Source organism: Camelus ferus, chromosome 30, assembly GCF_009834535.1.
Source record: "Camelus ferus isolate YT-003-E chromosome 30, BCGSAC_Cfer_1.0, whole genome shotgun sequence".
NCBI lineage: Eukaryota > Metazoa > Chordata > Mammalia > Artiodactyla > Camelidae > Camelus > Camelus ferus.
This window is the reverse complement of record NC_045725.1, coordinates 4537838-4563452: the sequence shown is the minus strand read 5'-3', so window position 1 is coordinate 4563452 and position 25615 is coordinate 4537838. Positions and strand designations below refer to the sequence as shown.

General features: G+C 41.8%; 1 protein-coding gene across 1 annotated transcript in view; it reads right to left on the bottom strand.

Annotated features, from left to right (window-relative positions):
- Positions 1–7514: 7514 nt before the first annotated feature.
- The window catches only part of LOC102509687 (cytochrome b5), a 34478-nt gene continuing 16377 nt past the window's right edge, over positions 7515–25615 (bottom strand). The window contains exons 2-5 of the mRNA XM_006187840.3: positions 16260–16388; positions 14278–14307; positions 10611–10645; positions 7515–8853 (exon numbers count right to left, since the gene is read on the bottom strand). Of these exons, the coding sequence (XP_006187902.1) occupies positions 8772–8853; positions 10611–10645; positions 14278–14307; positions 16260–16388 (276 nt within the window). The 3' untranslated portion in view covers positions 7515–8771. The remainder of the gene's footprint in view (positions 8854–10610; positions 10646–14277; positions 14308–16259; positions 16389–25615) is intronic.

The window sequence follows — 25615 nt, the reverse complement described above, 5'->3', positions numbered from 1 at the left end:
TGGCGATGAGAAATGGCCCTCGTTATGGATTTTATATGTAAATACTAGTAGTTTTCTGTCGTTTATTAGGTGCCCAATGTTTAAACTCAAAAAGCAACTGAAATAAGTGTACTGGCTTGCTAAGGCTGCTGTAACACAATACCGCAGACCTGAGTGGCTCAAGTAACAGAAATTGATTGTCTTGAAGTTCTGGAGCTAGAAGACTGCGGCTAAGGTGTCGTGTCAGCAGGCTGGTTCCCCTGAGGGATGGGGAAGCATCTGACCCATGCCTTTCTCCCAGCTTCTGGTGGTTTGCTGGCACTCTGCTGTTCTTGGTTTGTGGAAGCATCGCCTGGATCTCTGCCTTCATCTTCTGTGTCTTTGCAGGCCATCTGATAAGGACACTAGTCCTACTGGATTAGGACCTACCCTCCTCCAGTACTTCGTCTTAACTAACCACACCTGCGGTAACTATTGCCAAATAAGGTTACATTCTAAGGTGGGGGAGGGGGTTAGGACTTCAACATATGAATGTAGGGGGAAACAATTCAACCCCTAGCAGTAAGTAAACCTAATATTGGGCCAGATTTTCAGGGTGGAGTCTGAGATTCTGCATTTAGCAAACTCACTGGTCTGCAGAACACATGTTTAGAAGCCAGGGTGTAGGCCTTACTAACATCCCTTAAACATGAATACATGTATACTTCACTACAATAAAAAATAATAGTACATAATGGATCACGTTCAATAATGATGGAGCTTTTTGCTTTTTGATACGGACAGAGCTCTGTATTTTATTGTTAAGTGACAAAATCTTTCCAATATGATTCCACTTTTCTAAAGGAAAAATATATACATTGAAATACTAATCATAGTTACACATAGGTGTCCACCAATTTAAATTTTCTTTTTACATATTTCTGATTTATGTCTTGTTTTGTTTTACTTTTATATAAATGTATATAAAAGCAATAACTATAATTTGAAAATTCCCATTTTTGAAAAATGTATATACAAAAAAATGTATTTATAAATACATGTATTTATTCTTTGCATTGGGCACCTGCTCTTGGCCACCTATAGTCTGTAATCTCCAAACAGATCCTTCTAAATGTAAATCAGATCATGTGTGTGAAGCCAGGCAAGCTTCCTTGCTCTTCAAATGCCAGGCACACTGCTGCCTCAGGGCCTTTGCACTTGCTGTCTCAGCTCCTGGGAATGCTTTTCATGAGACATTTGCATGGCTCATTCCCTCGTTTCTTACAGGTCTCCACCTAGATGTCTCCAATTCACAGAGGATTTCCTAATCACCTACTTAAAATCACAGCCCTCTGTCCTTTATAGGGCCAGCCCCACTTTACACTATTCATAATACTTTTCACTGACTGTTGTTCATGCTCTGCTTCTTTATTTACCTGCTGTTTGCAAATCTCCTACTAGAACACAGCTTCCTGAGGGCAGGGACTGTAGCGTCCTGCTCAGGGCTGTGTCTCCAGGCTGAGATGGTTCCTGCCTCATAGCAGGCACCCAGTGATAGTTGGGGGGTGAATTTTAGGGAACAGTTGTGAACTGAAGAGGGATGCTTTCTCCCTCATTCTTACACTTATAACTAGTGGCTCTTGACCTCTGGGGAATAATAGGCCACTTAAAAATTTAAGAAAAGTTACTAACGCCTACTCAGAAAAACCATGCACATGAATAAGACGTTTCATGTAGTATCTGGGGGCTTAAAGACCCTTAGAGCTGCTTTTTGAAGTTGTAATTGGTGCCACTCATTTAAGCCTAATTGCTATTCAGCTAGGCCAGAAGTTACCAGAAAGCTTCCCTTTGGGTTTCTCCCAGTGGGAGACAGGTAACTACGGCTGTCACAGAATGGCAGCTGATTATGAGAGACTGCACGTAACACCAACACACACTATACGTAGAAATTTCTAATCTCTACTTGAGATGGTGAGGACAAAGCAACAGTCCAGATCCAGCAGAATAAATTACAGTAGGAGCCCCACCAACCTGTCTCCACTGAGTCTTGTCTCTCCCCTCGCCCTCTGAAATACTTAACAACCAAGGCCCACAACCCCCTGGTACTCAAGAGTCTGCCTGCCCCAGTACCTATCCACCCCGACTATAACTAGCTGAGTGCGTGTTTATCAGTTCAATTTGTTCCCAGTCGGCTTATTGCAGTTCTACCTGTAATTGCAATTGCAACATTTAATTGAATATTATGTAACTTGGAAAAAATGAGGTGCAAAAGGGGAGAGGTTCCTATAAAGACCACAGAGACTATGCTGAGTACTTTTGAAAGCTTCGATAAAGGGGTTGTCAAAAGGCCTGGTTAGCTGTGGACAAAATAGTTATAAAAGACCAGGTAGAGAAGTACAAAACTCTAGGAAGACTAGGGTACCAAGAAAGTGCTGGAAGTCTCTCTAGTTTCTTATTCGACTTTAAGAGAAAGCGAAGTGATAAATGATGCAGCATCGATGCAGTTAGTGGACCCGCTCTCAAAGAAAAGCACCTGACGAATGAACATCTGGATGACCTTAACAGGATGATGACTTTCCACTTTACCTGATTTTGAGTGATCAACCCTCCAACCACACAGCTAAGGGGGCTTCTAGTGCATTCTAAACATAGGGAGAGGAGGCAAGCAACCAAAATCATAAAGGAAAGAAAGGACATCCTATGAGCATTATGGAATTAATTTTTATAAAGACAGAATGCATCAGAGCTCTTGTTTTTCTCCTGGCATGACTCAGCAAACTGCGGAAGAACTGGCTTCCTGCGCCCCGAGGAGAGCGCGCTTTAAGTGGAGGAGGGGCACAGGTGAAGAGTCCCGGGCCACACGCTGGCTCTGCTGAGAACAGCCTCATGAGCAGAGAAATGAAAGGGTTACGGAATCCAGTCTGAACCTGAAAAATACAGAGAACCAACTACGAATGGGTCCAGTGCTCAGCAGAGATGATTCTGGAAAACAAGAAGCCGTGAGGAGCATTGGAGAGAAGGGCAAAGACCTACTCCATGATTTCCCTAAAAGGACTGTTTTCTCTACTACATGAAAACTTCTGCCAGAAACACTGAGATGTTCCCAGCTGCATGTGCTCAGAATTCTCCTGCAAGTTACTCAGTGTCTGGGGGTAAATCAGTGACCAAGCTCACACCAAGAGGAAAAATGCCTCAGTGGTAAGACTTGAATCCTGAAATAATCACTATTTTCCCAGGAGGAGAGTGTCACTTGGGGCCCCCAAAGCAACAAGTTTTGGTTAAAAGGAAAGCTTTTAGGGACTGGGCTTATAGCCCAGTAAACTTTACTAGCCTGGAAGAGTCCACAGACTCAGGTCTGGGGCAGGTTTGCTGAAGTCAGGAGATACTGCAGCTCGGCAGAGATAAAGAGTAACTAGCAGAAGTTAATCAAACTCGGGTCCAAGAGCACAGAACTTTCCTAACCTCTGGGTGTGTAACCAGCCTTGCCCTCCTTCCTGTTTGCAGCTGATAAACTTCTACCCTCCCTCACCCTCCATCTTTTGGAAAGGCTCCAAGATCTAGGCACTGGCGTAACCTCAGCCAGCGGGATCTGGCATGTGAGACTATCACGGCTTTGACAGATAACATCTTTCTCTGCCTCTTGCCATTGCTGAGAAACTTCTGGAGTCTAAACGCACCTGTGCTCCAATATACACAGAGCCAGCCTTCTGGCTGCCCTTCTTAATGCTCACTATCCTCACAGGCTGAGGAGCAGTGGGGCACAGGCCTTCAGCACCACCTTGGACTTGCTGTCACCCCCATGGCTTTTGGGCAAGAATGATATCAAAGTAGTGTCTTAGTAAGAATAATCCGAAAATGGGGACAAGACATTAGAAATAAGAGTGGGAGGTGGGAGACGAGCCAATGGCCTTCAGTCATTTATTAGTTTAGTTATCCAGTCAACAGACACCTCCTATGTCCCAGGAATTGAACAAGGCTTAAAAGATACAGCATGAAACAGAATAGCATGGACAGACTGGGTGGGCAAAGCCAGGGAGCATTTGCAACAAAAATTCAGACGAGCTGTAAGCCTGAACTAAGGCAGTGACAGTGGAGGTGAAGGGAGATGGATCCTGGTAGACAGTAGACAGACCATTAGAGCTATTTCTTACTTTTGATTGCCAAGGTCATACAGTTTCATTCAAACAATATGTAAGAGGACAAAAATACAAAGTTAAAAAGTAAGAGTCCCCTCGCGAGTTTAACAGCATGCTGATTCTAGGAGGCGATGTCGTGAGTGGGATGTGAGGGGGTCCCATTCCGGGCATGAACTGGACAGGTGCTTCTGAGATAACAAACACGAGAAGACCTATTTCTTGGGGGTAGAGGATGTCTACTTTGCTTGTGCTGGTTTGTTTTTTTTTAATAACAGCTTTATTGAACTGTAAATCCCACACCATACAGTTCATCCAAACTGTACAATTCAGTATCTCTCAGTACGTTCACAGGTATGTGCAACCATCATCACGATTGATGCTCGGACATTTTCACGACCCCCAGAAGAAACCCCATACACATTAGCAGTCACTCCCCACTTCACCTTAACCCTCCTCCTCCCTGACCACTTTCTCGTCTTACGGAGCTGTCTATTCTGAGCATTTCATATAAATGGAATCTGACAATATGTGGCCTTTTGTGACTGGCTACTTTCACTCAGCAGTGTTTCCAAGGTTCAGCCACGTTGTAACATGCATAGTACTTTTTGTTGTCAAATAATTCTCCTTTGCGTGGATAGACCACATCTTGTCTATCCGTTCATCTGTTGATGAACAAATATCTGGGCTATTTCCACTTTGGGGCTATTAGGAATAATGATGCTACGCACATGCATGTACCAGCTTTTGTATGCACACTTGTTTTCGATTTTCTTGAGCATATCCTCGAAGCTGGATTGTTGGGTCGGAGGTAATTTCATGTTTAACTTTTTAAGGAACTGCCACGCTATTTCCCACAGTGGCTGTACCATTTTACATTCCCACCAGCAACGCACAAGGGCTCCAGTCTCTCCACGTCTTTGTCAACACTTCCTGTCATCAGATTTTATGATTATGGCCTTCTTAGTGGATGTGAAGTCGTATCTTATTGTGGTTTTCACTGTCATTTCCTAACGACTGATGCTGTTGAACATCAGTTCATTTGTGTCCTCACCAGCTTTGTACACCTTCTTTGGAGACGTGTATAATCAGATCTTCTGCCCCTTTTTCAACTGGTTTATTATTGTTTATCGAATTGTAAGAGTTATTTAAAAGTCCCTTATTAGATATATGATTTGCAAATATTTTCTCCCACTCTGTGTTGTCTTTTCACTTACTTGATGGTGTCCTTTAAGACACAGAAGTTGCTAATATTGATGAAGTTCAGTTTATTTCTTCTTTTTAGCTTGTGCTTTTGGTACTATTATCTAAGAAACCACTGCCTATGCCAAAATCATCAAGAACTATGCCTATGCTTTCTTCCAACATTATTATGAATCTTTTATTGTGTTCTTGAACTGATTAACTGAGAAAATGAATGTGAAAGTAATGCTATTACTTATAAAAATATTAAATAATTTCATCTGACAATTCTCCAATGATTTCTTCCTAAAGAGCTATTGACAAGCATAATCATAAAAAGTGAAGTAACCAGTTTAGCAATAAAATATTAGGACAATGTAATAATAGTTTTCAAAGTTGTTGAACGTTCACCACAGGATAAATGTCACTTAAAATTACCATGTGAATTTCAAATTACTTCTACCAGAATTTCTAATTGTCAGCTATTTCCAGAATTCTGCCATGGTGGCCAAGAATACTAAAGCAAATAGAATTTTTTAATCTAAAATTGACAGCATGTCATTTTAATGGTTTCTTAAATTATTTGGGCTGAAGGTGAAACTTTTGCAATTGCACCTTTTGCACCATTTTTCTGGAGGACCTACACTGCAGACAAAGAAAACTTGTTTCACTTGCTTCTTTCTTTAAAGGGAATGGTGATGGTGGGGTCCACCACAGCCCTGCCCTGGAAGTTTAACTGTTTCATGGCCACCCAAAACCTTGAGTCAACTTCAGCTTGGTCCTAGAGCCTCCAAATACCACCAGATGCAGAAAGCCCACCTGTGGGCCCACCTTCCTTAAGACAATTCGCTTTTATGGGAAATTCTACTTCCAAAATTCACAGAAGCTTTATCTGGTCCACAGTGAATTTCATGACTTACAGGATTCTTTGCATCACCTGCCTCGGTAGGAAAAAGGAGTGACCAGGAAGACAAGGTGCCTGAAGCAAGAGCAGAGAGAAGCAGCGAAGAAGGGCTCCCTACTTCACGTTCATAGCACTTCCCCTGACAGATACATCACTCCCACCCACAACTTGGGGTTCGTTTTCTATCTTGACAGAAATGTTCATATTTTGACAATCAAAAACCAAGCGGAACTGTGGTTTATGTTTTAGAATTTACATAATGATTTTGTGACCTCAAATTCTCAAACGTCTCTTGATTGCAAAATATGCCTCCAGATGAACCCTCTCCCCACTCATTCACCGTGGGAATCCCTTGTGTCCTTTCCTGTTATTTCTGAGATTGACTCCAGGCTTCCTGCATAAAACCTCTTCCTCTCCTGTTGCCCCTGCCCCGTAGCCCAGCTCCGAGCAGCTGAACACAGCAGATACCGAAGCCCAGCCCCACCCCTCCATCAGGCCCTGCCTGCCCCTCGCAGGAACGTGGTAAGGCTCGCTGAGGGCAGGGACAACGTGAGAGCTTGCCTGTGCTAATGCTGCTGGCACAGGGGTGGACGCTCATCTCACAAGGGTGACTCTGTACTATCCCCAGCACCAGAGCTCTCCACCCCGACATGGAGCCAAACCAGACTGGGCCTCTGGATAAGGTGACACAGAACACAAATGCAAGCAGAGAAGAGGAGAAAGGAGTCAGGCCAGCCTCACAGGTTCCTGCGCACGGGCAGGATGTGGCTATTAACTGTAAACATCACAATTACGATTCTCTTTGCTCAAATTTCACACACCAAGTATCTCATCCTAACTTAAAGCAAGATTTCCTCTAGGAGATCCAGATGGGGGACATGACACATTCATTGCACGTGTAGGCTGGGCAAAGGAGTGCAACCTTGGTTGTCATGTCATTTCAAGCCTCATGAGAACCTGAACACATCTGGGGAGAGGAGGTGTGAGTACAAATGCAGGCGGAGGCACGAGTGTCCTGCCTTAATCCCTCTGGTTATACTGTTTATGTCCAGACACACCCTTCATTATAATGCTGAACCCATGTCTGGACAGTGAACCGCCAGCTCTCCCATCCTAGAGGAAGAACTGCAGAACATCCGATGGAAATCCTTGATACATAAGCATCAGAAAGCAGAACAAAGGCCTCACAAACTGTTTTCAGTGAGCTACTGACCTATCCATGATTCAATGGTCACGACAGCACGTTTATGTCAGAGCCTACTGACTTGTCTGCGGATGTGTCAAAGCTCAGAGGGATGTGCGTTGGAGCACTTTCAAGTCCAGTCCAAGAGGCATGATTCTGTTTCAGGCACACGTTTATTAAAATCTGAACAAAGGATTCCTCTGCAAGGCATTTTCCCACGTGATACGGCCACCCTGCCCCACCACCCTCCTACATCCACTCTAATGTTAGTTCAGTGACAAAAAAGGCAGAGGCTGATACATGCTATTGATTATAAAAATCTAGGCTTTAAAAAAATTCCTTTCCGATGTGTTTTAGTTATTTCTGAAGAACTCCATGGTCGTCAGTTGGCTAGCACGCCGATAGAAACTTGCAGAATCATCGCTAACTACAAAATACGTCGAGTCTATAAAATCACCTCCCAAGTTTCCACCTTTAAAGAAGGCATGGGGCAAAGAATAACAAACCGAGGTGGGATGACTGAATCGGCCCACAGGAGCCACACCAGAGTTCCCCAATTTCTCCAACAATCAGATTCCAAATGTCCCACGATCCCTTTCAAAAGTGTTTTTACAAATCAGGGAATCAGCATGTCCTTACAGAAGCGAGCACATAGAGCATCTTCACCTCTGAAGGAGGACTCTGCAAAACCGTAGAACCTGTGTAAATGAGAGGCTCTTTGGAATGACATTTTTAAGCTGAGAGAAGGGACAGTGGTAATTTTCCCTCATAGTTCACAGGCTTTTCTTTATGTTGTTAGTGTTTTTTAATCAAAGAAGAGATGGAGTCTCTTTTGTAGGTCCTACCGGCCACTTTCTCTTTTTATCATCTATCCAATTGCTCAGGTAGAACAATTATTAGAAATCTTTAAGCTATTATTTCTGGGCCTTTCTTAATTTCCGTGGGGGGGAAAAAACTACGTTGGAAACATCCAATACCTGATTATTCAATTAGATGAAGCAACAAAAGGAGAGATCCAAGGATGCCCCTCCCCGCATCACACAGACAACTTGGGCCTGAATGATGAGCACATTCAATGACTGCCCAACAAGCCGATTCTACACGTTAGAGACACTTTTATACCAAACAGGCAGGCAAAGGCGATGGCATGGTTTAAGCGATGGTGCCCACAATAAGCAAATGACATAGTGATGTGAACATCAGAATAAAAAGGCACACTCTGAAACTTTGAAAGTAGAAATAGGAGAACAGTTCCTTTTGGTTTGTTTTTTGTCTAATGTAGGCGAAAAGCAGAACAGGTGTATTCAGATTATTTTCAGGTGAAGGGTTCTGTCAGTCAAAGCAGTTAACGGTGGCTTCTTTCTCCTGGGGCCAAAGCAATCTTTGCTTTCGTTGGCTTCTGAGAATGTGTTTAGTCTTCCGATGTGTAGAGGTGATACATCAGGGCTACGACCAGTGCCGAGGCGGCTGGGATCACCCAATTGGTCCACCAGCTGGAAAGAGACAGCAATGATGCTTGCATGGTGTTTGGAGCAGGGACTCAAAACTTTTGCTCCTCCTACCACGAAGGCCACCGTGGCACGTTTTTATTACCTTTCTAGCTTATTTGGGGGAAAAAGTAATTCTGAGCTGCAGAAAGTGACATGCATACAACACACATCCGGGAACACTGGCAACTGCTCTAGCCCCCAGCCTTGTAAGAAAACTAACAACTTCCCCGTCCACTTACATCTACTTCTGTGCACTTACACAAAGCTATGAATCACCCCCACAACAGACGCCACCTAAGACTAGTGACTTATCAAAAGGACACCAGATCTGGGTTAAGTACCACAAGTTCATAAAAGTGAATATTCTTAACAGGTTTTAGTCTAATTACATCCACTAATTAAGAATTGAAAAATGGCACTGAACTGAGAACCAGAAGATCAAGGTTCTCATCTCGGGAGAGCCGTCAGCAAGCAAGCTCTATCAGCCAAGGGCAAATCATGTCCCTGAGCTATAAAATTTGGGAGTTTGAGGCATATGATTACTAAGGTTGCTGCTAGCATCACAGCTCTTCCCTCTGTGATTCTGTTTTGAAAATCTAATCTTCCCACGTGTGTGGCAGGTTTAAAGAGTTAAGAAACAGCACGCCCCAACTACTTAATCTGTGGTCCACAGCTGTAAAGTCACAAAAATCCCTCATTTAGTCTTCGTTCAGTCCCGGTGCACAGAATTTTTGATCTACTATAAATGACAGACTATGAATCAAATCAGGGGCAGAGCTAGGAAGACTTTCAATATAGATTTGAACCTATAATTTCTTGGAAAACAAATTAATATGTAGGTTTTAGAATTTGAATAGAGACAGGTAACACCTACATATACATAGATTTTCCGTCATAAACTTTTTATCCTTCAATACTCTTTACATGTCAACCCATTCAAAGACCAAGTTCAATATAATGATTTTAACTGCAAAAGGACTATAAGTGTAAATTTCATCTTGGTGGATTTTCAGTTTCCATTTTAGAAGGAGACATTTGAGTGAAAAGCAGGGGAAGCACTGCAGGGGACACACCAGAACACCGACAGCTGGGGGCAGTGGTATCCAAGAGGGAGAAACAGAACAGGCAGGAGTGTGGCTTTGATCTTGGGTCCAAATATATATATATGTATATTTGTTTATTTATACATATGATGGTAATAATACAAATCAGTATGATAGAGCTGCCAAAAATGTCAGTATGATCTTGGACTATAATAAATGAATCTAGTCCCTAGAACAAGAGATTCATGCTACACACTTGGATTTCTGGGTTCAACTCTAGGGCCCACTGGAGGAAGGGAAAACTGAGCCACGCTTAGGGAGATATAATCACGACAATTTAAGAAACTGACCACATATCTGGTGAGGAAGAAAACAGAATGATGTGTCTGGAGATTAAAAGATTGCCCAGGTCACAGGACTGCCGTGCGGGAAAAGGAGAGTGGGTTTGTTCTGCTCCTTAAGGCAGATGCAGCTGGAGGGTGAGACCTGTGGTTGTTCTGAAGAGTGTCCATGGTCTGAGCTGTCTGACAGTTTAGGAGGGAAGGCCCTGTGTAGTCTGGGTGCTTAGTGAAGATGACCCTGGGGGTGTCCGCTAGAGGGGCACAGTGGGAGCCTGGGATCAGAGGCTCCTCAGATGAGGGGAGAGGCCCCCAGATCAACCCTTGTTCTAGGAGCCTTCTAATCACAATAATGCTTTGAAAGAAAACTACCACATACCTGGAATTAGAATCAACAGTAGTAATAAGAGTTTCCTGAAACCAAGAGAAAAAGTGAGTTAAAGGGAACATATGAGTACACATAAAATTGACTAAAACCTGTTTTAAAACAAGATCACAATAGGTTATTCAATTCACTTCTTATTCAATGCAGTCCTCAAAAAACGTTGAAAGGAAAAATTGTATCATAAATGTCTTCATCTAAATGCCCAAAATTTCACCATTTTTTCAGAAGAAAAAAATTTAAGAATGACCTATATTTAAATTATTTATGAACATAACCTAGATAATTTGAAAGAAAATGTTAAAAATTAATAGGCTACCTAAAATATTCTGCACACAATAGACATCTAAATACTTTAATGTAGAAACTGAACACAGGTATCATTTACACATACACAGAACCTATCATTACCTTTAAAGAGAGCAGTTCCATTCTTTGAAAGCATGAATGAAACGTTCAACAAAACATCAGTTATTTTATTAAATCTCATATGAAGTAAAAGTGTACTCAGATTATAAGATATATTGGCCAAAAAGAAAAGAGTAAGTGTCATTTACATTGTAACACTCTAGACTAGTTTTCCTGGCCTTCTTTAACTATGGCAAGAAGGCTCCAGAAAGACACTGGAAGACTCAGAGGCTTACTTCACACTGTCACCCACCAAGAAACCTCCAAATGCCAGGGTGTTTCATGATTGCAGCTTGTTTTACTTCCCAGCACTGAGGTCCCTCCTGTCAGTACTGTGAAAGTGAACTATGGATGGCTCTAGGATGTCTGCTTCCCCAAATAGCTGGATAACTAAGGTCTAGTGAGAATGGAAGCTTTTCTGGGCCTGAAAACGTGTTAAGAAGCATTCTCCTGAAGCTCCACACCAGCAAAAGTGTTAGTGCCTCAAAGGAAGGTAGCCAAAAACAAGCAGAGTTCTCTTGTTTTCCAAAGCACAAGATAAAAAACCAGTAGCAAAACAATCAGCGGTTTGTAGTGAGGCAAAGCTACACACAGCAAGGCGCGTTAAAGACCCTCCCGTGAAAAGGCAGAAACCTTTCAGGGAGGGGCAAGCAAAGCAGTTATGAGACCCACCAACCTGGAAACATGACCTTTAAGACTCCTGACACAGGAGGAGGGAAAAAAAACAGTCATTTCAAAAGAAAACTTCACATTTATTATCTTTTTAAGCAACATTAAATCTTAGAGACTACAAAAAGTATTTGTAACCACTACAAGATTAGTTTTCAAATTTTGTACAGATAAATAAAATTAACAAGGATTACTAGAAGTAATTGGACAATGAGAAATTATTATTTGTTAGAAGGAAGACACAATCAATTCTGAAACAAATACAACAGTTCATTCAAGGTAAAATGTTACTGTCGCACTAGAAAGTTAAGCCTGAAAGAGTCAACAGAAGGCAAATGTGGATCTGTTACTTCGTTATACTGAGCACATGCATTTCGCCAGACATGTGGATAATTCTGTACGAAAAGCAGCTGGCCTGCCCTCCTCCACTGTCACTGTCACCATGAGCACTAATGTCCTGCTGGCACGTCATCACCGCCAGGCACAATTATCCCCCAGAGAGCTGAGCTTTAACAGATCATATACATTTCTGACTGCTCACTACCTGATAGGCTCTTAACCCAGGGGTGCTTCAGAGTTAAATTTGATTTACCACTTGGCACTTGGACCTCGGGTGGGTTTTGGAATGTAACTACCAAGTATGTCAATAAACAGGGAGAGAAGACTCCAGTCTTTGTTACAGGCTCTGCCTCCTGTTCACTCCGTGACCTTGAGGGTTCAATTTCAAGCAGAAAAAGGTTAACGATTAAATTATCACATAGTAAGTTCTCTATATAGGCATGCAAAGACCATCAGGCTTTTGCAAGGGAAAGTCATCTCATTTATAAGTTCATCTAACTTAGCCCATTCCTTCATTGGAGAGCTTTCCCCAAAATACTTCTGAGGCAGTGATGCCTTCCACGCAAAGGCTAGAGCCTACAGAGGCTTGAGAGACTTGCAACCACTGAGCCTAAAGTGGGTGCTCGGTGTGGTTCTGCAGTGACCTTCAACAAGGTCAAGGCTTGGAATCGGGTTGAGCTTCACTGTCTCACGTTCCCTGAAAGGACCATGGATCCCCAGGGATATCACAAGAACCAAATCAAGTCACTTATACAGCAAGGCTTTGAAAACTGCAAACATGGAAAGATACTGCCACCACTGATACTCTCCATGTAGGCAAATTTGATAGATATATATTTGCTTATTTAAACATGCATGATCTGTGTCTACAAATATCTTAAGTTGACAACTTGGCATGTTTCCCTTTAGGCAGGTTCAAGCTAAGAATCTCTGGTGCATCTTATTTCACAATTCAACTAGATCTTTTAAGCAGGCAACATTTCAAAAATTCAGACCACAGCATACATTTATCAGCCTGGAGACAGATGGTGTGGTTATACAGACACAACAGAAGAAATAATGAAGGACATTCTCTTCTTCTGATAAACTAGAAGCACAAGAAAGATAACTCTAGAAAAGTGGTTATGTTTGTTCTTTCATTGTGATGGCTTGTGGCCTCTAAGAAAAACAGCAGGTTCTTGGCCCACATTCCTCCAGTGACCCCAGTCACATATGTTCTAAAGGAGGAAAGGGGCTGTCTTTCAGAGGTAAAGCAGTTATGTGAGAGATTTAGTCCCAATCGGTGCTTTCTGCTGACAGGAATCATGGTTTGGGACACGGTTGGATCCACATTAGTTCTAAGTTCATGTAATGAGCCTTATCAAATCCTTGCTTTACCAAAGCTGAATGATAAGCACCAAGATGATTAACATACTGAACACCTAACAGGAAAAATTACTTTTTCCCCGACAGACTGGAGAAAAAGCAAAACTTCATGTTGTGCAGAATTTCAGTTGTCCAAAAAGTAGCCTCAAAAAGGGACTCAGTCGTCTAAGTGAGTTGGTCAGCTGAGAGGAGTGCTAATGAACCAGGGCATAAAATTACCATTAATAGATTTTCCTTTCCTAAGGAAAAAATGCATCAAAAAGTTATTATTTAATTAGCATTAAATTCAACCAACAAATATTTATTGAACACCTACTATGTCCCAGAGACATGGAGATGAGAAGACATGGCTAGTGTCCTCAAAAGTTTAATTATTTAATTTTAAAAATCTTTTTATTTTTAGGGAGAAGGTAATTAGGTTTATTTATTTTTTAATGGAGGTACTGGAGATTGAACCTAGGACCTTCTGCATGCCAAGCACACACTCTACTACTGAGCTATACCCTCCCCCTGCCAAAGTATTAAGACCTCTGCTCAGATTTTCACTTCTCTGAAAAGAAGCCTTGTGTCAAATCTTTCAGTTAGAAGCACAGTACTATTTATAAAAAATAGCTCTTCAAAAGGCATCTGTTGGTAATTATGATGAAAAAATTATTTTAAGTATTGAGAGTCTTGTGAAGAGAACATACAAACTATCCTACTGAAATATAATGATGGGTCTAAACAAATAAATTTTGTTGAGCCAACAGGTTACATCTTCATCTAACCTAGAAAGACCTGTGCTGGACTCAGGTAAGTAAATGACCTTTGCCCTCCAGTTTGATGGGTACGAAATACAGTGAAGATTAACTAGTCACCGAGTACTGCAGAAGACCACACTTACCGGAGGCTTGGTTATCTTTGATCTGTCATCCTGCAATTAAAAAAATAAGATACATTATAGGTTACTACAAAAAGAATATAGAAATGAATATATGTATGTAAATGTATGACTGAACATTATGCTGTACACCAGAAATTGACACATTGTAAACTGACTATTAAAAAAAACAAAGGAGAAACAGGACTTGAAAAAAAAGGGCACATTATATGAAAGGAAAAACATCTGCAAAAGTACCATTTCCAAAGTGCTTGCTTTTACTGAGTTTTTTTTTAAATTACTGTTTAGTAATTAGCACTTCAGGTTCTATCTAGGTTGTTAAACACACAGTTTGATCCATTTGACTGCAAAAATTAATAGCAGATTAAGTGCCAAGAGGTATTTCGATCTAGAGTTCCAAAGTTTAGAATAGCCGTGATAGTCAAATGTGCACACTGATCTGTACACACACTTATTAGACTTAGATCCTGATTTGTAATTCAGGGAGCAGCTAAGACCTAATCAGGTTCTTCTCTTCTATCTTCTGAAATTCCCTTTGGGGTTTGTGTGTGTGTGACCTGTGTGACATCCTCAGTGAATTCCTGCAGTCTCCCAATTGGAGGGTCATAAGCTACTTAAACTTCCAGCTGAGCCAATTCAAAATAAAGTACATTTGAGGCTGACCACAGGTGAGCCCAGTCGGCAGGTGAGGCAGAGATGCTGTAGTCACAGCCTGAAAACTCACCTGCTCTACCCCAACAAGCTTTGGAATGGAAAGAATAAGGACAGGATGGAACATTTTAAGGGAAAGCCTCTCTGATAGTCTGATTACTTCATTTTGGGGAAATAGAAAGATAAAGATGAAAATATGTGGGCGAATAAACTGTCCAGATAAAGGAAGCTTACTCTCTCAAAGTACCATCTCCTACCACCAAGAAGAACCACCTCCCCACTCAAAGGAAACTGCTCTAAAACGGATTTCCTACCTTCAGGCCTTCCGCAAAGAGCCTACTTCAAGCTCTCCTGCATTCATGGTCATTACAAGAAACATCAATCGCACACGATGAAACGTTTCGTACGGTGTTTTGTCTTTTCATATGGTTTCTCGTGTGCTCACCGTGGTTAAGACTATTTGCCTTCTTGTCGGAGAGCCCACTTCTGGCGGCACCGCCACCGTTTCAGTTTGGCCACTGGTAATGCGCCCCGAGCCGGGGAAGGAGAAAGGTGTTCACTGGCTCAAAGGAGAGGTCCATGCACTCTCTAGAGTTAGGAGGGACCCACCTGTCTGCTTTGGATGCTCAGAGAATTCCACTACTTCTCTCCAACTTTGCAGCTCTATCCTTGATAACTTTGGTTGATGGATAAGTGAAGTTATAAATGGTCATTTGAAAATGCCACAGAAGATTCTAAACTCCTATTATAGCCCTGGGTTTACATAAAAGCTGAAACAGGCTTGTGTTTTCCCAAAGTCAGTCCATAGACTGGCACCAAAGATGATATCCTCAAAGGTCTGAGGGAGAGTGAGAAGAATGAGGAGGACCATGTGTGGGCTGTGCAGGAGTCAGAGCCTTTTCATTTAACACAGCTGATTTTTTTTTTCTAAATCATTTTTTAGAATTAAAATATCCTCACACTAATGAAAGCAGAAAATTAGAAAGGGTTTTTTTTTTTTTTTTAAGAAAAATACTTTGGTCAAAAAAAAATCAAAAATAGAACTATTCTGGGTCTATACTTCTACCTTCTAAGATCTGCTGCTCAGGGATACTTCAGACTCTGAGATGCCCTGTCCCCAGGACATGACCCTGGGATGAGAAGATCCTAAGTGCTGGTGAAAAATGCAACCATAGGATGCAAAGAAATTTCTGGTCAATGTATTTATGACAAAAATGGTATTCTAAAGTTTTTTGCTTTACTCCTTTTAAAATTTTGTAATATGCAAGTCTACAGATTTGAGTAAGGTCAACCCATAGCCTTAAAGAGAAACAAGGCCCCACAAAGGTGCTTACCGGGTGCAGCTCCCCAATGATAAATGTTTTGGACAATTCTCTAGCATCTGTAGAGTGCCCGACATCCTCAAAGTTTTCAGTAGCATCACCTCCAGCTTGTTCCCTTAAGACTTCTTCCCCACCAGGATGCTGTTCAGAGGACAGATAGATAAAAAATTAAATATTTTTCTAGGCAAATGAGTTAAGAGAAAATGGCCAGTTTACTGAACCAAATAGGCTACTTTAGAAGTCACAGATGACAATGTGGAAGTATAACTCGCTCATAACATAGGTGAAAACCACTCTTTTGTATTCAATTTCCTTCTTGAAAGTTCAGAAGATCCTTTCTCCAATAGTAAAATGCTCATTTCCTGGTTATTCACATGGTAATAAAAGCAGAGGGCACACATTTTTAATCCTTTGGGAATGTCCTCTTTGCTTTTTCATAAAGCTCTCAAAATCTCAGTACAAGCTTTTCTCAATCTTTACCCAATCTATTTTTAATTGGGTCTTATACTTTGACCTTTGACTTCTTCCATCTAAGTGTGGACATATCATGCCTGAGGTGATAATTCATCTTTGAAAAGCTCTCTGTGTGCCTGCCAAGTTTAGCAGCACCCAGCCTGTTGGACAGGCAGGTGAGTTCCTTTGCAGATCTTACTCTCCAGTAGGAAGAGAAAGTGAAGCAAGCAAGTGTGGTAGTCACTTGCTCAAGATGCTGCCATAGGACATGTTATGGATAGGGAACAGAGGCAAAGAAAGAATCCAATCCTACACGGGGGAGTTGGGTGGAAAGAGCCTCCTGTGGAATTAAAGCATTCCAGGGCTCTTAGCTGCTTTAATTGGTGCAACAAAGGATGCGCTATGCTGGGGCAGAGGACTGATGAGCACGGCCCAGTCACAGATACAGATGAAGATGTTTAGAGACTGAGGGAAGGGGTTCTCAGACAAGTAAAAAGAAAGTAAGTGCTTGCTTATATCATCCTAAATACTTCTGTAGGGGGAAAAAAAAAACCTCGTCTTAGGTCAAATTCACCCTGTCCTTGAGCAAATCACCTACAAGTGTCCAGTAACGGAACAAAACAATTCTCCCCTAATAACTGACTGCAAGCTTGATCTCTCGGTTAATGGAGTACACAGAGGCACCTAAGACTACAGAAGAGTGAACAAGCATTCTGTTTTGAAACCCGTTTCTCCTTCTACCTTGTTTAAACATATCTAGCACTAAAGGAATCTACTTATTTTTTTCTCTACTATTTGCAAAAGTTATCCATAAATATTGGAAAGCACAAAAAAGAACATAAAGATCACCTAAATCATCCATAGTCTTACCATCTAGAGAAAGCTGGTTATACATGTATGTAAACGTGTAACTAATTTTTAAAAGAAAATTGTGATCATTACCTAAGGCATGTGGTTTTGTTAGATGAAAAGCAGATTATAATACATAGTCTGGGGACAGTATTGCCTAGTGGTTACTACTACCGTGAGAACTTGGGAAAACAATGGTACTTATCATTTACAGTTTTTGAGGATTAAATGTGTTACTGTATGTGTTAAAATGGCCAGTAAATATTATCCAGCACTTTTATTAAATATTTTCCAATGTCACTGAGTATCTTTCCTCAATACGACTTTTTACATGGCTACATAACGTTACATCCTGTAGGCATTTCCAAACTTCTTTGCAAGTCTTCCACTAGGGGCACAGAATATTACAGTCCACTTAAACACGGGAAGCCACCCTGGAGGTGCACTGTGAGAGCCCACCTGAAGCTGCCTGGTGCATCTCCAAGGCTGTGGCAATGACAAACATGGTTTGCTGATTCTCAAACAGTCTGTTTATTCTCAGGCACAGCCTGAGATGCACAGACACGACAACGTGGGAGACACAAAATGACTAATTTACTCGGCACCCACAACTTACACAGATTCACAGACTGTCGTTCCTTCTGTGTGGGTGGCTTCACTCATGAGTTCCTTAACTTTTGGTTCCTGTTAAGAATATGGGATCACAGACAAATCTCCCAAAATAAATCATTATTTTCCAATTACAGCCTTAACCTTAAACAAGGTTAAAAACACAGATTGGCCTTTTATAAACAATCATAAAACTAGACAAGTTTTTAAAATATAGAATTTGATCTTTAAAGTCCTATACCAGAGAAAATAAACATTCTGCTTCATAGAAAGTAACACAACAGCCTTCACCTAAAACAAAAAACAACTTCTCAACTTAATTTCTAATCAGGCACAGGAAACAAAAAAGTATGTGTCTATATGTACGTATGCATGCATGTATGTATCTGTTTATGATTTACACCTGGCCTAAGCCACTTATAAGGCAGTTTTCTAAGGGAAAAAAAAAAGAGAGAAATATCTCAGGTTATATTGGTTTCAATGACCACTGTTTAAGAAAAAATACAGTACAGAATGAACGAATTGATGCTAAAATACTTTGGCCCTACCCTGAGGATTTTTTAAACAATTAGTAAGAAAAAGCCTAAAAATTGATTTTTTGGAGCAAAATAATTCAAGTCTTGATAAGACAGTAAGAAATATGGGACTGGCTTGTTACGTGCAGCGAGAGGGAGACAGACAAAAACACATCAAGGAAACCAACTCTAAATCATGATGGTGTGGCACTCAGCCATTTACCCCGTCACTGTCCGCACTCTCGTGAGCAAGTTCATGCTGCAGTTGAATAAGCACCCATCACATCTGAAGACTAAAGGAAATGCTCTTCCTTACCTGCCAGCACTCAAAAGCGACAAAGAAACTGGGAACGCTGCTGTTGGCAACATCTTAGTCTTTCCGAGATGGTCTGTGTCTGCTATGTCTGTCCAGAAACTCTCACAGGACACATACTCCCATCTTCAGGGCAGGTTATAGAATTTAGGGGAGCCAAAGAAAAAGTCAAGGCCTTGAAAAAGGAAAGTAGTAGAAGAATAGGCAAGTGAGATTATCTGAGGATTTTCTGAAAGATTAAAGAAAAGACCAAAATGCCCAGTCAGAGGGAGGCAAGATTACAGGTAACAAGAAGAGGTGAACTTCTCCTAAAGAGTCTGAGCCAAAATGGTGCAGCTGGTACCAGAAAACCGTCCCAGTAAAGCACCACTAGCCAGAACCTCCACTTGTCGCACCATATGCAGGCAGACAGCCGTAGAGCCCAAGAGAGAGAAAAAACGTCAGGAGTGACTGCAAGGAGGACGCAACAAGGACAGAGCTGGGGGCAGTCATGGCCAAATTCCCACCAGAGCCGTACCTGTAACGTAAAATCTCCCATTTTTCCGGAGGAAGATTCCATTTTCCACTTGCCTTACTATGTGCTAAAGTTAATTCACTCCAAACACACATACTAAGTGTCTCCATGTGCCAGACACCAAGGTGTGCCAGATGCAATAGTGAGCAAAGGAGGTCACGGCTCCTGGGGGATTTACAACCCACTAGGGATCCAACAAAAATACTCCCAGGCTGCACGACTGCAAGTGAAAATCAACATTCTGACCCTAAAGAGCACAGTGCTGTGAAGAGTGTAACGCGGAGAAAGGGCAGGCTGGAGGGCCGAGCAGGCTCACGGGCTCACAGCCTCTTCAAGGATTCCTCCAGCCTTTATCCTGCGAAGCCATCGGGTGGATCCAAGAAGGAAGATGACAAAATCAGACTTAGTTTTAAAACTATAACCTGGTCTTCGGAGTGGACAACAGCTGTGAGAGCAGGAGAGGACCTGGGAAGACTCTTCGCTAAGGCCAGTACAGTAATCCAGGCAAGAGATGACGGTAGCCCACCATAGGCTGGGAGCAACGTGGAAATGAGGATGTGTGGACGGGTGTCGGATAGAGCACTCAGCAGGATCCTGTAGGCGTGAAGGTGATTGATGGGAGATGAGACAGCATGATGACTCAGATTTCTGGCTTGCAGCATCGAATGGACGATGGTGCCAGTTGCTGGGAATGGGCTGGAAGGAGACCAGGTTTAGGGGATAGATAGTTCCTCCCACACACTGTATCCACATATCTGGTGAGCCAATAATTCCCTGTCGCTTCTGTGAAACCTTCACTTATTGTAAGTTCCCCCAATACACCTTGCACTGGCAGCATGTGAGAATCTCTAGATACAAACCAAGGAATATCAATAAAAGAACTAGAAAGAGCCTTCACTTTTTGTACCTTTTTGCATTTAAGGGTTATTTCAGGAAAATAAAAAGGAAATATATTTTAAAAGATGAAAGACTGGCATAGTCCGTAATTCAGAAGACATTTAACTGTCACAACCTCCACCCATTCCTAAGGACACTTTCAGAAAGACGAGGTAAATTCTTACGGTACAAACAGTAACGCTGGCTACCAAGTCCTGAATTACAACTGGCTTTCTACCACTCAAGCCATCAATGCTTCCAGCAGCGCTGGCAGAGTAGATCTCTTCTCCTTGAAGTACTTTCCTCACATGGCTGCCAGTACAACAGGCTCTCCTAGTTTCCCTTCAGCCTTACTGGCCACTCCTGATCTTCTCCAAGTCTCAACACAGGAGCACCCCAGCACCCAGTCTTTGGGGGCTCTCCCACTGTCTAGCTCCCCTGATGACCTTACCTAGCCTCCGACTCAGAATATCACCTGTTCTCTAATGAGTGCAGTTCGCCAGGCTTCCCCTGAACTCCAGGCTCCTTCCACAGGCAACAGCCTACTCACCTGTTCACCCGATGTCTAATGCACAACCCGAATGAAACGTAACCAAAATCAAATGTTTTAGTTTCCCTCAAAGTACACTCCATCCGAGTCTTTCCATCCTCAGTGAATGTTGCCACCATGCATCCAGTTGCTACAGCCAAAAACTAGAAGCCCAGCTTCATTCCTTTTCACTCTGATCCATCAGCAAATCCAGCTGGCTACCCTCAAAACATATCCAGAATCTGCAGAATCTAACCACCTCTCCCCACTTCATGGCTACCACCTTAGAATAAACCACCACCATCTCTTGCATGGACAACTACAATCATCCCTTAACTGGTCTCCTGCCTCCTGTCAATCCTTCCACAGTCAACCCCACAATGCCAGGAGGATTTTCAGAAGTTAGCTTAGTCCAGGGTAGCTGGTCATAGCGGAATTAAGAGAGGTAACAGGTAATGGAGAAAAGCGAAACAGACATGCTTCAGTGACAGGCTGAAGGTGATGGGTCCCCCACACTTGCAAATATCCAAAGTCTTCCCACTTCCTACAAGGGCCCCATGTGAATCCTTGCCACACAGGCTTCTGACAGGCCCGAAGACCTGTCACACTAGTTCCCCATCTCTGCACCCTCACACTTGCCTCTGCTTGGAATGTTCTTCTCTCAAACTTTGGTAAGATTTCATCCAACCCCTCATTTATACTTTGCTCAAATGTCAGCTTTTCAGAGCCCTTTGCTGAGCCGCCTGTCCAGAAGAGCCCGCCCTGCCCCCACACCATGGTCTCCACCCTCTCCTTGCTTCTTCCTTCACAGCACTCAGCACTCCTGTAGTTCTATTTAAATCGATTTATATGTAAGATTCGTGAGCACAGAGACTTTGGTCTGTCTTGCTCATCACTGTTGCCCAGTACCTAGTTCAACGCCTGGCACATGGCAGATACAAAGAACTGCTTTAAGTAATCTGGGCCAAAGAAGTGGGATAAGCACGGATGATCACACATTGGTCTTAGAACTAGTACACACAACCAGTTAAGTGCCTGATGACAACTTTCTCATTCCATCTACTCCAGTTCACGCCCTGCTCCTTCTCCTAAACTATAATAGTCCTCACCATTCAGAAACCATATAATTTCACATTCAATTGCTGTTTAATTCATTTAATCAAAATATTTACTGAGTATCTACTACGTGCAAGGCATTGTGTGGGACATGCAAAGTACAGGGAAAAAATCAACATGACTGGATCCTGAAGAAGCACGCAAATAATTTGAGATTAACGAAATAATGCAGAAAAGACCTTGGCTTTCACTGATACAGCCTCATGGTTTTGACTACTCATGAGTGAAGCAATAAGTCCTAAACACACAGTAGTACACACCACCAGTAAAGTAAGAATCTGAACCACTCTCCCTGAGAGGCAGGAGTGAATGGTCACTGAGCTACTGAGAGTGCTGCCCCAGCCGCCCCAGCGTTCATATCACAGAGCACTTTGATGATCTCAACTTCTTCTTCACCATGCAGCGTCTTTTGTTACTATTGTGATAAAAGCTTTGATTTTCTTGTGACAAATGACTCTTTAAAAAGCCACCTGTTGGTGACAGAAGTGAAAAGAAAACCAGGAAGTACAGTTTTGCTGCCAGACATTAGAAATTTGGTTTCCAGTAAGATGTGAATTCACAAATGGCTTAGAATTGTGATGTAAACGAGTCCACCAAGTGCCCTATCTGAATAGAAACTAACAAAAATATGACACCGTTCGCAAACGCTGCTCTAGCGAGTACTCCAGACCGGTGCTGTCCTAGAACTTTTTGCAATGATGGAAGTATTTCTATATTTAAACTGTCCAACATGGTGGCCAGTAATGACAAGTGGCCTCTGAACACTTGAAATGGAGCTGAAAAACAGAATGTGAATTTTATTTAATTTATTTAAATTTAACTAGCCATTTTTGTCTACTAGCTACTGGATTAGAAAGTGTAGCTATATGCAACACATTTTTCAAGAGACAGAGACAATCTAGGTGAAAACTGAAAAGGCATTTCATTTGCAGTGAAACACATGAACATTTATTTTCTGTGTGTGTGTGAATAAAGGTGAGCTCACACGTTGAAAGGAGCACTTCTCTATGTGGTGTGATGATAAAAGAAGCAGTGGCGTCAGGTGACCCCATAGCTTCGGCAGAGCCTCCTCTCAAGGCAAGGAGACCAGCAGTCAAGGGTCATTGGTTAGAACAAGAAAGAGTTCAGCACAAACCAAAGTGCCTTGGAAGAAAAAGCTTTTGTCAATTGATTCATCCAAGGAGAGGCTACCATGAAAGCTGAAGATGGCTGCAGATCAAATGACTCCTTTCTGTGGCAGGTTTTAGGATCAAGCCTGACCTGTTTTACCATTTTATCAACCGCAGGGCATCACAAGGTGAGAATAGGTTCTCACCTGTAACATGACAACGCAATAAATGCCTGCGTGGCATACACTAGTTTACTTTGGTTTACATTAACTTAATATAAATTGTTTCATGACTTTAGTCCTCCTTTTACAATCATTAAAGGTTTGAAGTGGTGTCTTAGGCTTTTCAGTTATACTTTATTTAATGTGGGGAGCACAGTTATAACTGTGCTTGTGAATTTGAGGATTTGTCAAAGTCAAGGGTCTGCCAAAAACATACAAAAATGAGAGGAATACAAATAAGGCAGAAAAGGAAAAGTGCTAAATGAATATCAAAATTCAAGGAAAGGACAGATCATTTCAGCTGGAGGGCAGGCAACAAAGAAACCCTCAATATGCCAATCATGCAGGATGACTGATAGGAAGAAGGAGGTCACCCTCCCCTAGCAAGGGGTCACCCCAATTAATGAAACTCACAGAGCCTGTGTAGTACTTAATGATCAAAATCCTCAAAGGTGTATCCTGTTTTTAAAAAAATGTAAAAGCTCAAAAAGGAAGAAAATAATACAAACGATAAATTCTTCTTCACTGGGCTCCAAATATCCACAATGAATTAGGCAATATTTAGTCCTTCGGTCAATGCTAACAAACAGAAAGAAGCTCAGATTCTCACTTCATCTTTAATTAATAGTGCCTACTATTAATGCCAGTGTTTTCAGGTAAACACTGATGAGTTACCTGCTATGAAAAATCCACACACTTAAAACCAATGACGAACATGTTAGTCTTGGTTTACAAAGCTGGCCTAGCCATGATCCCACCCACCCTTCTCTTTCCAAATATGACCTACTGGTAAGAATTTGCTTTAATCTGAATAAACACGCAGTGCAGGTGGCGCTCAAGTGCTCTTGGGATTGCTTCCTTCAGGAGAGATAGCAAAGCTATCAGGGTTAACCTCATACTCAGAGCCTCCCCTTCGAGACCTTATGATAAGCGTCATTCACAACCACAGTTCCAAGAATCTCACCAAGAAGACACATGGCCCATTTAAAGCTATGGAGCTCAATGGTTTATCTCCTAGGTCATTACAAAGAAAGGTGTGACCCAAACCCGATGGGCAATGCTCTTGTGGTCCATCAGTGCCACACCACACTATTCAAGAGGCAAAGGTCAGTCTCTAGAAGGTCTTCTCATTGCACCTTATCCTCTAACTACCAAATATTCTCCACTGCAATGATACCTAGTAGTGAGAGAGACCGCACACAACATGTAACTTCTTTCCAACAAAAATAAGAGTCTAATTTCCTATACACAGGGGGAAAAAAAAAACAAAAAGAATATCAGAGTAAAACAGCAGAAGGTGCTTTACCAGTGCAAATACATCAGGGGTCGGGTACAGAATAAGCACAGTCAATGAAGAAGGCAAGGTCTTGGATCACTTCTGTATGCTAAAAGGCCAAGAATTCTAAAATCAACATAAGAAGAGTGATGCTTCAAATCCTTTTTACAATGAGGCCAAGGGAAATGCTAAATAAAGGAATAAACACATTATTAGCGATTCCATAGGATGAAGGATTTTTTTTTCATTATAGGAAAATTCTACTTCAGAGTTAATAGTATGTTAAATAATAAATAGTAGTAATAATACACAAAAAATGGATACATAAAAACTGGCAAGATAAAAAAAGATAAACAGGGGGAAGAAAGAACAAAGGGGATTGAAAAGGTATTGGAAGAAATCATGACTGAAAACTTCCCAAACCTAAAGGAATCAGATATCCAAGTACAGGAGGCTCAGAGGGTCCCAAACAGGAAGAACCCAGACAGACCCACACCAAGACATATCATAATCAGGATGGCCAGAGTCAAGGATAAAGAAATGATCCTAAAGGCAGCAAGAGAAAAACAAAGAGTGAGTTACAAGGGAACCCCCATAAGGCCCTCAGCTGATTTCTCTACACAAACACTACAGGCCAGAAGGGAATGGCAAGATATATTCAAAGTCCTGAATGAAAAAAAGATGCAGCCTAGGATACTCTATCCAGCAAGGCTATCCTTTAGAATAGAAGAAGAGACAAAGAACTTCATAGACAAGCAAAAACTAAGAGTTTAGCAACACTAAACCCATGCTAAAAGAAATATTCACAGGTCTACTCTAAATAGAAAAGAAGCAGGATGCTACAAAAATGAGAAACTCATAACTGGAAAGGAGATAGCTGCCACGAATTACAAAAAGAATAAACACAAAATTGTAAAAGAAGACATCTAAGTCATTAAGAGTGGGAGAGGGAAGCAAGGAAAACCACTGTGGAAAACAGTATGGAGAT